General features: G+C 35.8%; 1 protein-coding gene across 11 annotated transcripts in view; it reads right to left on the bottom strand.

Moving 5' to 3' along the window:
• NTNG1 (netrin G1) overlaps window positions 1-14,319 on the bottom strand; it is a 354,788-nt gene that overhangs the window by 334,834 nt on the left and 5,635 nt on the right. For all 11 annotated transcript variants that reach the window (XM_030937004.1, XM_030937002.1, XM_030937010.1 and 8 more), the window contains exon 2: window positions 11,144-11,925. In XM_030937004.1, coding sequence (XP_030792864.1) covers window positions 11,144-11,389 — 246 coding nt within the window. In that variant the 5' untranslated portion in view covers window positions 11,390-11,925. The remainder of the gene's footprint in view (window positions 1-11,143; window positions 11,926-14,319) is intronic.

The following is a 14,319-nucleotide window of genomic DNA, read 5'->3' as shown; positions in this document are numbered from 1 at the left end:
AAATCATAGTATTGTAGCTCATAGCCCAAATCATAAATGTTATTTTTTAAAAAAGGTTTTCACTATGGTTTTATTCCACATGCTACAAATAAAATTGGGGGGAATAGAATAGTTTAAGAGTGGAACATAGGTGTCAGAGTGGGTTTATATCCTCTTTGCACAACTTACTTAGAATAATTATTTAACCTCATGCTTCAATTACTCTGGTGAGTAAGGATAAGACAGCACTGAGGATTATGAGAGCCAACACAGTCCAAGCTTTCAGTACAGTGCATGATACCAGGTAAGTTCTTCATAAATATCAGCTACAAGTATTATTTGTAAAAATATAGCACGAGTTCAATTCAACAAGCATGTAACTACTCCTATATGCCTCACACCATGTTCAGCACTATAAAAGCACTGTCTCCCGTGATGGCTAAATAGAACATAATTCTGAGCCAGATAGTAGCCACATTGATGAGTATGCTCCCTAACACCTCATATAAGATTAGTCTTTCTAAACTTTGAAACAAAAACCCATATGGAGTGGCCCAGGCATCAACAATCAACCTCAGATTAGCATATTGGCCACCAACTCATTTTCTCTATGTCATGCACACAGCTTCTGTAACTTACGCAGACCACACACATTGGATTCTGTTCTCTCTTGAGAGAGCATGCAGATGGTCCACAATATGAATGACCTCAGTCCACTCTGACCCACAAAGGAATCCAAAAATTTTGAATGTCATTTTCAAAAAGATTGAGGTCCTTTGGTATAACCTTCATATGACCTACAAATCTCAGCTCTCCATATCTGGCAGACAAGTTATAGTTTTACACATCCCACATTCATGTCTTCTGGCACCTATGCACACACTAAAATATCTTTCTTTGAAATAGAGAATTCTTTTTCTAGAACAGTCTTTTAACTTCTCGGCAGGCTTCATGTTCCTTACACTTGTCTAATCTTTTCTACCAGTTTATAATTTCTTCCTTCATACAAATCACTATAGAGGAACCATGACAACATTGCTGAAACACAAGACTAGTTTCCAGACCATGCTTAGAAATTGTTTGGAAGTATACTTGATTTCTTCATTTTATGATTTCCAAGAAGGAAAGGGAGCAACAGGAAAGCAACAAAACGTCACATACGATGGTGAAAAATCACTGTGCAGACATGACCTCATGATAATGTCGGCAGCTGGACTTCTCAATGGACATTAACCCTCTAAAACAAAAGGGCTATTTATTTGTACTGGAGCAACACCTAGTTCAATTCTTTATTTAATATTTTAGAAGTCAGCTTCAAAGTAGGTCAAAGAGAAAGCAATTCTGCTTTTTCCTCAGCTCACATCTTTAATTTTCATGGAATAGATGCTATATGAATCTATCTATTCCTAGCAAGGTGAGAAGAAATTGACAACCTGCCAATCTCAGTAAGTTCTTTCCAATATTATTCTTATGAAACAAATGTCATTTTCCCCTTTTGTAAGCAAAGAAACTCTGAAATTTCTAAATAGCACACAAAAAACCAGACTGCCCATTAGTCTGGTGAATTAAAACCAAAGATTTCACACCAGCAGTTTTATACAAGGAATATAAAGGATATTCAACTTTTTTCAAAGGGACTGATTCTAAGTGGATAGGATGCTTTGCCTGAGAGTAAATGACAACTTTGCTAAGTTCTTATAACAGAAACAAAAGACAGAAGCAGGCACTCAGATGAATTTCTCTCAGCCCTAAGATTATGTCTCTGCCACCAAAATCCAGTGCAGAAACACATAACATTTCCACAAAATGAGGAGTGTGGAAAAGTCTCTGAAATGATATCTGTTCTTATGGCAAAAAGATATTTATATTTTGAACTGATTACACTGACAGAAAATTGAGTTTCTGTAAAAGGTCCAAATATTACATATATATAAATAAATATTAATTTTTGGCTTTAGTAAAAAGTTAGAATCTAAGAGGAAAAAAGTACAAAGGTGTTAAAACTCTTACAGTTAGAAATAAAGAAATTTAAATAGCCAAGAAACATATTAAAAATCAACCCTCTCAATAAATGCATCTTTAAAATATGAAATGCCATTTTTACCTTCAAATATGTCTCTATATCAATCTCAAATTTAAAACATTATAACCTTAGGAAAACAGATGGTGGGAATAAGATAATTTTGTCATTATAATTTTGGTTAAACTCTGTATCCTCATTTACTTGCTAAGGCCTTTTAGTGGAAGAAAATGAGAGAATATAATGTGTAGTATTGATGAGGATCTAATGACTAGCATAACTGCATAACATGCTGGTGGAACTATAAATTGTTAACTATCTTTCTGGTGGACAATTTGACAACACCAATCAAGAATCTTAGAGTGTAAAGTCCAAAAAACTGAAATGCCTAGGAATAGAAGGCTGACTGAAGAAATATTCCTATGGTAGAATACTATACAACAGTTTATCTCAAAAACTTCATGTAAAATTTAAAAAAGGATATTATGCAATGTTTGGTACAGTATTTTTCCACTTATTCAAGTTTCAAAACCAATGCTACATATAATTTGTGGATCATAATCAGTATATAATTTCCAATTAGTTGTTAAGTAAGAGAAAAGAATATAATGGAAGAAAAAATACCAGAGGCCATAACACATAGAAAGTGTAAGTTCTGTTTTGTGAAGCTTTTGTTTTGGCTGTGTATGGGGATAAGTGTGTGTTTACTGTGTTCCAACATAAAATCTATTTCTCACTGTGGATCGATTTAAAGCAAATTTTAAAGCCACAGGTATAGTTTACAAGGTGTAATTTACTCATCTTCAGCTTATTGCTTCCAAAGAGATCTCCTGACTTCGCTTAATATCGTGTGGTCAAGGCTATCTTCCTTCTTCCTCCAGAAGCACAGACAAAAGAGAGCAACGACCAGAGAGAGGGACCTGCCTAAGTTCCCTGACAACTCTTTCCCCATGACTGACATGGAGTATGTATTCAATGGCAGTTCCATCCCAGGAATGTAGCCCTACCTTTTTAGCCTAAATTAAATACAACACAATGAGCTCAACATCCTAAAAACACACAGCATTGAAATCATTTTGCCATAACATTCTTTTTTTTTTTTTTTTTTTTTTTGAGACGGAGTCTCGCTCTGTCGCGGCCCAGGCTGGAGCGCAGGGGCCGGATCTCAGCTCACTGCAAGCTCCGCCTCCCGGGTTTATGCCATTCTCCTGCCTCAGCCTCCTGAGTAGCTGGGACTACAGGCGTCCGCCACCTCGCCCGGCTAGTTTTTTGTTTTTTGTTTTTTTTTTTTTCTAGTAGAGACGGGGTTTCACCGTGTTAGCCAGGATGGTCTCGTCTCGATCTCTTGACCTCGTGATCCGCCCGTCTCGGCCTCCCAAAGTGCTGGGATTACAGGCTTGAGCCAATGCGCCCGGCCAGCATTCTTTAAAAAATTATTACTATGTTTTCCACGTTTATTTTTGTCATTATATATCCTTCAGAAATATTACTTTAATAGCTATACATATTCTATTATGTGGCTACACAATATTTTATTTAATAGCCTTTTCACTTTGATATCTTGATGTTATTTTCATTCTTTTTTCCATTGGTTATAATGCTGTGTTGGACATAAATCAGGACAGTCTTCTTTATCTCAACAGATTCTTATTTCCTCACATATCAAACCTCCTATATTTAATTAGAAATAGAAAAAATAAATCTCATAGTCTAAAGAAAGAGAGAGAGATTTCAGTATCTGAGTTCAGAGTAGATTTTGCCTCTACAATTTCTTTTTTGAGAGCAGTATAAGCTGCCCAAGTACGGTAGCTAAATTTTGCTAGTTGCCTCTTAATTTACAGAGGAAAACATTAGATTTATGATAAATGTGTTCAAGAAATAGAAAACATTATGGTAATCAAATACAGGCATGCGTCACTTTATGACAGGGATACATTTTAAGAAATGTGTCATTAGGTGATCTCGTTGTGTGAACATCAGAGAGTGTACTTACACACATCTAGATGGTGTACCCTGCTACACACACCTAGGCTATATGGTGTAGCCTACTGCTCCTAGACTACAAGCCTGTACAGCATGTCACTATACTGAATACTATAGGCAACTATAACATGATGTTAAGTATTTGTGAACCCAAATCTACCTAAACATAGAAAAAGTACAGAAAAATACAGCATTTTAATTTCATGAGACCTCTGTAGTATAAATAGTCCCTCATTTACCAAAACATCACTATGTGGTGCATGACTTTACACTATTCAAATCAATTGATTAGCTAGAACCATGTTATCATGTATTTGCTGCCTAGGAGTATGTTAAATGCTATGAGGAATTAAAAAACAATATAATATATAGTCTTTAGTGAATTCCTACTATGCATTAGCAAGTGTGGTGGCTCGCTCACATATCATCCCACTTAAAGAGTAATGACCCACTTAAAGAGTCAGAATACAGTAAACATATGAAGAAATGTGTATGTGGGTGTATAAATCAATAAGATCTAATGAGGTGCTAAATGGTGGAATACAGTTGAGTACACAGGCAGTGCTGGCTACTATATATGTCTATCTAGATATAGAGCTATATACATATTATACAGATAGATAGATAGATAGATAGATAGATAGATAGATAGATAGAGAGATTTAACAAGAGTTAAAAAGTCAAGAGAATTATATGACCTGAAATTAACTTGAGCTAGACATTGAAAGATAGATGGCATCAGAGTAAGTGGAGAAGAGCACGGACTATGCTAAACAAAAGGAATGTCTTCTGCTTGTCCTCCTAGAGACAAGAGATGACATGAGGTAAAGGGCTTCATGGTGATAACACTAGTCCTCAAAATCAGAGGATCAAGAGACCATCCTAAAGCCCATGTTAAACACAAAACAAAGCAAAACAAAATCAAAGAAAAGCAGAGCAAGCCTTCCAAAATTCTGGAGAATATGTCCATCGTACTTCAAAACAGTCCAGAGAGACTGATGTTTTAGGAAAATACTTCTCACACTTTGCAAGTGATGATCCTCTAGACTAAAATCAGACAAAGTTATCTCCTGGGGGACGAAGGAAGTAACTTCAGTATTCCACTGCAAAGCAGTCATTATTTTGAGGTCTCATGTTTCACCTTTAAAAATCTTGCATCTCTGCATTCGGTTAAATGTTTCCCCTAATCTTAATGTGAAATTGGAGTTCCAGGTAGATAAGCCATATTTGTTTTACTCAACATATTCTGGTATCTCTTAAATTAATAATTATATATGCATATTTGAAATATATATAGAGAGATAGATATAGATATAGATATTTCAACCTGATATATATATCAGGTTCTTTATCGTTTTGTTCCTCTTCCATCCTGGCTGTATCTGCCAGATATAAGAAGTCTACCATTAACCAGGCCACCAGGCAGTCATTAAAACACTGTGCCACCATCTGCTCCACCCAGTTTTTTTTGTTTTTGTTTTTGTTTTTTGAGACAGGGTCTTGCTCTGTTGCCTAGGCTGTTGTGCAGTGGTGTGATCTTGGCTCACTGCAGCCTTGACCTCCTGGGCTCAAGAAATCCCCCCACTTCAGCCTCCCAAGTAGCTGAGACTACAGGTGCATGTCACCATGTCTGGCTAACTCTTGTAGAGATGGGGTTTCTTTCTGCTGCCCAGGCTGGTCTTGAACTCCTAGACTCAAGAGATTCACCTACTTCAGCCTCTCAAAGTGTTGGGATTACAGGTGTGAGGCACCACACTTGGCCAACCCAGCCTTTTTTTCTCTCCTTTTCTGGCACTGTTTAATATTAGGCATTTGGCTACCAGATAGTATTTTCCAAGTGGCCCTTTGACATGTTGCAAAATAATATTTCACCTTTAAATTCTGAGTGCTGGTCTTATTTCTCTATTCTTCTACCCTCTGAAAAAACACTACTTTGTATTAATTTTGCTCAGGACTTCCACTGGCCACAACAACCATATGCTATTTGACTTTGGTTATCTCCACCACCACTAGGTTTTGCATGTGCTGAATGCTCTACTCACTTCACTCTGCACACAATGGTTTGCAGTAATGTTTGTGAGGCTTTAGCTCAACAAAGAGCACTTACGCACACTATCTGGGACAATAAATGACAAGAGGTGGTTTTAGGTTTTGTTACCTTTGCCATAATCTTCATCAGCTCCTTTCTAAGACCTCCCCAACAAGCCATGCATGCTATGCCAAGGCAGTTTCAACTCAAATCTAGTTGTCCTCTTCCAATCAGATTGCCAGTCATAGTCCCCTAGAGATGCTATAGAGTCCTGATGAGAAGTAGTGGGCAATAGGCTATATGCTCCCAAATTCAAAAAACAGGTAGAGTACTTTAGACATGAAGCAATAGATCATAAGGAGCTATTGTACACTCCTCAGAAAGGAAATACTTGATATAGTGATATATCAGAAAGACTGATTTCCTTGGAACTTAATTTATTCCAAATATGAGTTAAACTTTTCTAAGAAATAAGTCTAAATAATGAACTAATAACAATGAAGTGTTAATAATGAAAGAACTGAAGGTTTTAAAAAATTCCATTTTGGCATAATTAAGGGATAAGTCAGTTCAAATGAAAGGTATCACTGTTATTAAAACTTCATTCATTTACTGAATTATGTTTCATGTGAACAGAGTGTATTTTTAAGATTATTTGATTATTATATAAGTCAATGTCATTTCCAGTTTTTGGAAAATTGATAGTAATTGTCACTGAAAATGTAACTGAGTTTATCAAATTAATTTCTCAAGGGCCACCTGATAGCCACCAGATGGCAACCTGAGCCAAAGGTAAATCAGAACTTGAAGTTATAGATAGCCCTGAGACTACGAGTTACCAGTCACTCATCTCTCAGGGTTCCTTTGAAACCACAAAACACAAAGACTTTCTACCACTTCTGTAAATTCCATTGGAACATAATGAAATATGCTCTATCCACAATGCTTACAATAATTAAAGTTTTTTTTTTCATAATAGAAGCCTATCTAGAAATAGCACAATACGGAATGATCATTCATAGATCTGTTAAGGTCCTTAAATAAATGCCTATCAAGAGCATAGGCATGCACTAGTAAATTTCCTAAGGAAAATCCATTTCATTTCACATTCTGACATTTTATTTAGAAAAATTATACCTTTTCTTTTAATTATTTCAGTAAACATAATGAGGTTATTGCTAACTATACCTCAGAGTACTTTATTTTCTCCAATTTTTTAGTAATATGAGTCTACTTGTAATTAAAGGCATGCTGCATTAATGATGCTGAACGTCTCCAAGGGAAACATTTAATGTCCACCTCATAATATTATGCCAAAATTACATGCACAGAAGCCTTTTTAATAATCTTTGTTTCCTAATTTAGTTTTGATTGGCTCTGAAATCCATAGCAGCACTCAAGGGCTTCCATTTCTACAGTCATCAGCACTTCTGCACCATAAATTGTACAAACGCACATGAGTTCTTCCGTCTGTAGGCTCCTTTTCAAAGCGTCTGTTTAACTTATCCAGAAAATTAGCTGCAGGCTAGAGATAATTGCAGATAATTTTGCCATTTTTAAGCCACTGGGATATACACGAAGATATGACAGCTAACTTTGTCTAAACACAAAGAAAAAGTCATAGCTTTGTGTTGTCACTTCAGCTTTACACACAGGTTCAGATCATCCTCTCTGCTCTTTATGCAAATTGAAACAAATTGTAGTCACTAAATGATCTGTGTTTCCTGACAAAGCTCTGCCACCTGAAGCTTTCAATGTGGCTGAAAAGATAGGATCTATTCAAATGTGTTCTCCCAGCCTAAGAAAGAGGGTTAACCCCCGCCCTCCCTTCAGATTCTTCCCCATTGATGAAAACAGAGATTGTTTCATCATCAACTTAAATACATCAACTTAAAAAGAAAATGTATGTTTTTAAATATACACAATTTGTGTAGATATATATGTATATGTGTGTATACACACATATATATATACACACACACACATTTCTCTTCCTTATCCACTATGATTAATAGAAATGGCAGTGCTCTCCTGAAAAACGAATGTTTATAAATATTGGTACAATTAATATAGAACACTTTTAAAGTACTTCACATTGAAGATTTATTAACTATGCCGTCCAGGTTAATAAGCAGAGATCTATTGTTAAATGGAATCCATATGCTCTTTTGTTCCTGAAATTTTACTCTATATTAAAATAAATGCAACATGAATGGATAGTCACTGGCATATAATAATGAAGTCAATGAAAAAAGCAGCAACACGGACTCTTAATGCAATGCCAATGAACTTCAACTTTATATTAAAAAAATTGGCCTGAGGAATTATAGGTATTTCTCTCAGCACATGTTCCCTTGGTGCTCAGAACAGCTATAGCCACAGCTAATAGGAGTGTCACTAGCTGAACAAGTGATTACTGAAACTATTTTGCAGCAAACATTTACATATAGGGGCTAACCGGTGGCTGTATTCATGTGGCAGCTCCCCTGATGTAATAGGCCATAACGACTCTGAGGGAGCAGGTATGGATGCAAGTGTCAAGGAGGGGAGAACACATAAGTCATAACACAAATGACTTTATGGATTCCCATTACACCCTGGGCTGAGGAGTACCTAAACAGGTTTGATAGGACAGCATCCTGAGACGGTTTCCCAACCTTGTGTCAGGAATCCTCACATTAAAGGGTTTTATGGAACATCCAAAAGTGCAGAGAGGAAGAGTTGCTATATTAGGCCATTACCATTGACGTGGTATATAATATGCATACAAATAGTCCCAAGGTGTATATTTAAAGGATGGATTGTTAAATTTGTTATGCCAATCATATGCATATTAAGGAATACAAATTAAGCATTGATAGGTAACATTTCACAAACCTTACATTCTCCCTTGGAAAACCATTCTGTCCAATGACAAGTTTACATCCCCCAGGGCTTCCAAATATCTGCATCACTCTAAGATGCAGTGTTTTAAAGACTGTCCTGCAGAGTTTCATGTGAACATACAAAGTATACACGTTACTGCTCTTGAGAAAGCTGAGGGATATTTTAATTCTTTTCTCCCATTTGGTCTCTAACATCACTTAGCCAGTGGACTGAGAGGAACTGACTCGTTTAAATACCTTAGACCATGTCCCTTTGAAAGGCAGACATGGGAAGATCTGTAACATGCCCTTTGCACTCATGATGGGAGAAAGAGGCAAGCTGAAGACACCAAGTAAACCCTTCAACATGACAGACAGGAGCAGTGCTGAACAAGCATTCTCTGGCCAGAGACTGAGATCAGGGAAGCTGCACCCACAAATCACACCTTGAAAACATCACACAGGGCCTGTGAGAGGGAAAACAGCACCCTGGGAAAGGAAATTTGCTATTTGACTTAGATCTGTAAATTATTAAACAATTCCAGAAGGGACAGGTTGTTACAAGTGTCATGTAAACCAATATATAGAGCTAGAGTGTTCTCAGTAATATGCAGACTTGGCCCGGAACTCATCCTGTGCTATGAGGAGTAGAAGACTACACAACCTATCACCCAAACAGCAATTTCAATCCACATCTGTAATGAGCTCTTATAGTTGACCTTTTATGAGAAATTATTAAGGACCTCACATAAAGCCACCACAAATGTCTCTGCTCCTTTACAGATTTATTATGATTTTGCTAATGTGTTTGAATAAACTCCTTCTCTGGAAGTCTCTGCTTTCCAAAATGCAACTTCTTTGCACAGCACATACCTGTTCCCAGAGAGATGGGTCCTCTCTTTGAAATATTTAGTCTTTCAGGGCACTTTAGTCACAGTGACACCTCATAGCCAAGTGCTTTTTCTCACTCTCCACAAAATCAGGTTTAGACTATAATTCAAACCAGTCCCCAAAGGCACTTCTGAAAAATGGCAAGCCCTTAGCTTTAAGGTGAAAACACTCTTTATTGCTCAAAATTGTTTCCTGCTACAAAACCTTTTTTATGCTGCTAGGTCTAAGATGATCTTATGCTAATTTAACTCACTGGGGACTGTGAACAGATGCTACTTTGATTAATAGTATCACTATCCTGAAAATGCCAGGCCTGGTTCAAGATAATATAGTCAGGTAAGATTACTATTAAAATCTGCCATACAATTATACCTGTTATGTGGAGAAAAATGGGATCACAGTTCTTGTATGAAATAAAAACCACCTATAACAAAAAGAAAAAAAAAACCTAAACCAAATAAACTCACCATCTTAACTCTTTAGCACATTAATGTATACCATTTTAATCACCAGCCTCTTTAATAATACTTATAGAAATATTGTCAGCTATGTCTTTCATAAAAATTCAATGTGTTACCCTAATATTACCTTTTCACATGGTATTTAACTTTCTATGCAGAAAAAAAAAAGACTTATATAAGCCATGAGAACAATAAATTCTGTAACTTTGCTTATCAAAAAAAAGTATCTGAATTTATATATGCTGAGCCCTTGCTTTTCAGCAAATAAGTTTTCTGTGTTCCAAAAGTCATCTTTAAAATATACATAGAAAACTATGACCTTGACAATAAGGGGAGTTGGCAAATAAGATTTTTCTGGAAAAACCTCTCACAAGGCTTTAGTCCCTCTCTCCTCTACTTTTCTTCTTGCTGATCTCTTAACCAAGGACTCCCAAATCATAGCAGCCTCCTGATGAAGACAATTATGAGATCTAGTCTCTCCTTGAACTACAGAATTTGGGACTGGCTTTATACACATATGTGAAGAAACATTTGTTTTTAAAGTTGGTTTGCCAAAGCATTTTATCCTTAACATGACAGATATGACCTAATCATATTTCTAACCTCCAATCTAAAATTTAACCTTCAACTGGACTTTTTCTTTTATAATATATGTGATAGTATACCTGCCTCAGTGAAACTATTGGTTTTCAGGGAAGCAGAAAGTAAGTTCCTTCCAGGGCATCAATCACAGTGTGCAAATTGTAATTCCAGGCAGGGTAAGCCTCCACTGAGAAAGAAACTAGCCTTTTAACACAAATCTGCCACCTACAGATTCAACTTATTGCATGAATTGTCTTCACACTCACCACATCTGTATGTATATGCGATTAGACTCTATTTATACGAAATATTTGATGTAAAAGGGTTACCTCACCATTGCACAGAATGTCTCAGGAGGGTCTCCACAGGTAATATCCGGAGGATCGAGTTTCACTTTCAGATATTTTGTCATGTCCGTGGATTCCGGCTGGCAGGCCATGTAATCCCAAACTTTCCCTTCTTCTGTGTAAATCTGAGTCTTACACAGATCATAATGTCCCCAAACCAAAGGGTAGGGCTGCATCACTGAGGACACTGTAACCCAAAGGGCATGAATCGACAGGAATCTTGACAAATACATCTCTAAATTCTTTGTAATCTTCTTGGAAACTAAAGCAGAGCTTGCTTTATGATCTGCGATCTTTGTCTAGTTTACATATATGTACATATATGTGTATATATATATATATATATATGGGTAGGTAGGTCTGTGTATTCTTTTAAAAAATGAGGATGGGACCTCAAAGCAGATCCCAAAACCGAAAACGAAGAGTTAAGATACTGTGCGTGTTCAGGTATATTGAGGACTTTGGTGGACGCCTAACATACTTGTGTGTTAGGCGTTAACAACTTGCAGCTTTTTCTTTGTCCTAGAACATATCTATTAGACTCAGGTCTAGTTTGGTTTTTGTAAAAGATGTCCAACTGCAGATAATAATTTAGCAAAGTGATGGCTCTCCCGTTGTACATCCGATAACCCTGAGTGATCCTCAATGTTCACAGCTCACAAGGGACGCTCAGGCAGGCTGAGATATCAGTATCTGAAGGAAAAGGATGAGTGTCCATAGCCCGGTGTCTGTTTCCCATCAATCATTCTTTTCTTCTGACACCAACACCCTTTAAGAAACAATAAGAGTAAGAGTTATTGTCCCAGAATCAATGTATTACGAAATGTACAATATGTTGACATTTTGGAGGTCTGATGCAATACAAAGCAAATTGGTGTAATACGGATAACCTTTACTCAGCTGTTTTGCTAGAATAAGCAAACCATGGAAATCATTCACATTGGGGAGAATTTCGATATGAAGGATTTAACTCTTCCATAACAAAGACAGACACGTTTGTGTGAGTTACAGGTTTTCACTTCAAAAATTACATTTCCATCTTGACAAAACTGAGAGCAAGCAGCTAGATTGGAACATTTCTCAGACACTGCAGTGCTAGAAAATCTTCCAAGAGAACAATGGGGTAAATGAGCGCTTTTATAATGATGACAAAGATACGACAACAACTTATATCCCTTTTGTCTCTTGACAAAGAGACCCTAAAAATCTCCAAATTCCTTGTACACTTCTTAGCTTTTGTTTGCTGGAGTGAAAATCAGCATTGTTAGCATAAGCCTGTCCCTGTGGATTTGCTCATTATATTTGAAGAATTTAGCATATTTTGTTTAGTTGCATTTAGTAATAAAGATAACTTGGCTCTCGAAAAAAACATTCAAAAATAAAACCAAAGGAGTAAAATTTCCTTTCATAAGAATTTTCTATATTTTTACATCTTTTTATAGCCATTACATCTGCATTTGCCGTTACTTTTTGTAACAGAAGAGAATTTGTCCCAAAGGCGAATATTATAAGCTGCTTTTAAACTAAAAGCTCTGTAGTAAAATGCACAATTTAAAATGCACATATAAAAATAGCCGAGGGTGAGTTAACAGGCCATGAAGCAGAATAATATGGCACTAATTCTAAGAGAAAATAAAAATTAGTGTGTAAAAGTACTTTTGGTTAACTGATAATGCACCCTACATAACTATGGCTACAAGTCATTGGTGAGTTTAAGTGGCCACTTTTCTGTTTAGAGATCACTACCCAAATCTAACCAAATGCTAACATTTGGAAACCAGGTATTAAAAAATATATTTTCTTAATTAGATTATTTATATTTATAGTCTAAAAGTTAACTATTTTAAGCAATGCAAAAAGGACAAAAAAACCTACAATTTTAGAAAATTCTATTATAGACCCTTCAATTCACATTAAATGGTTGAAATATGGAAGTTCACTATCTTCAAACAATCTTATAAAGGGAATTCATTATATTTAAATAATGTACCATCTTAAAATGAACGAAGCCACAGAGACTACGAAATGCCAACAGATGGTTGAATTGTGTTTCCATAGCAAAGTAATTTATAATAATTGCTTTATGGATGCAAGTGCAATTTTCATTATATTCAATTCATAAAATGTTATCATACAGCTGCAATTTGTGATATTTGCTATTAGAAAAAGTGTTGAATATTTGAGTTCCTATGAAGCAATAATTAGTAGTTTGTCTAAACATGTATAAACTACAGATTTGAATTGGCCTCTTCCTTGTAACCTAGAGACTATACTGTGTCAAGCACATTTTGAAATCTTAAGCTAAAAAGAAAAAAAATCAGAGAAGCATGTGTTGTGGCTACTACAGCCTTCTGCTTTTTTTCAGATTCATTAGTAATTTTAAGTTGATATTTGCAGACACATCCAACAATTTGACAATTAATAATCTGAGAAAGTGTTAAAGTGATGCCAATTTACATTTTTGAGATGACTTTTTCAACTGTGTTTACTAGTTTTTATAAGAGGAAACAAATACTTTCCAAGGGGCAGGTGGATGAAGGCATTATAACTGAAGCAGTGTAAAATCTACTAGGTCAGAAATTATTAACTTTAATTCTTGGTTTCAAATACACAACAATTTATTTATCAAGAATGATATAATCTTGAAGACCTGGAATTGACTGTTTTGAGTTTGAATGGAGTGAGCATTGTGTGTTTATTTTTAATATTAGTTTGAAAATGCCACTTTAAATATATTTGAGTGCTTCCTGAGATTAGTCTTCACTTTTTTTTTTAACCAACAAATGATATTCTCCTCATCCATTTATTCTTGGTTACGCTATCCTCAACTACATTTTGCATTACTGCAACCACAAAATAAAGGGTGACCATACATTTGAACACTAAAGAAATGTATGTGAACCCTTTGCTATCTCCTGACAGAACAGCAATCCCAATATAACGAATTCTCATTAAAGTATACCAGAATTATAATGATGGTCATTACACAGAATTATGGACTACACCATTGATCGAATTTAGAGAAACTGACAAGGAAAAATGCAGAGGAGTGCAAGATATTTGAATACTAGGCAGTTGCAGGACTGTGCAACAGACATTCTTGACAAGAAGCAGCCAATTATAGCTTAAATTTCTGGCACATAACCAGTTGTGATTAATAGTT

This window comes from Rhinopithecus roxellana, chromosome 8 (assembly GCF_007565055.1).
Source record: "Rhinopithecus roxellana isolate Shanxi Qingling chromosome 8, ASM756505v1, whole genome shotgun sequence".
NCBI classification, from domain to species: domain Eukaryota; kingdom Metazoa; phylum Chordata; class Mammalia; order Primates; family Cercopithecidae; genus Rhinopithecus; species Rhinopithecus roxellana.
The sequence above is the reverse complement of the archived record's forward strand: the minus strand, read 5'-3'. Positions and strand labels throughout refer to the sequence as shown.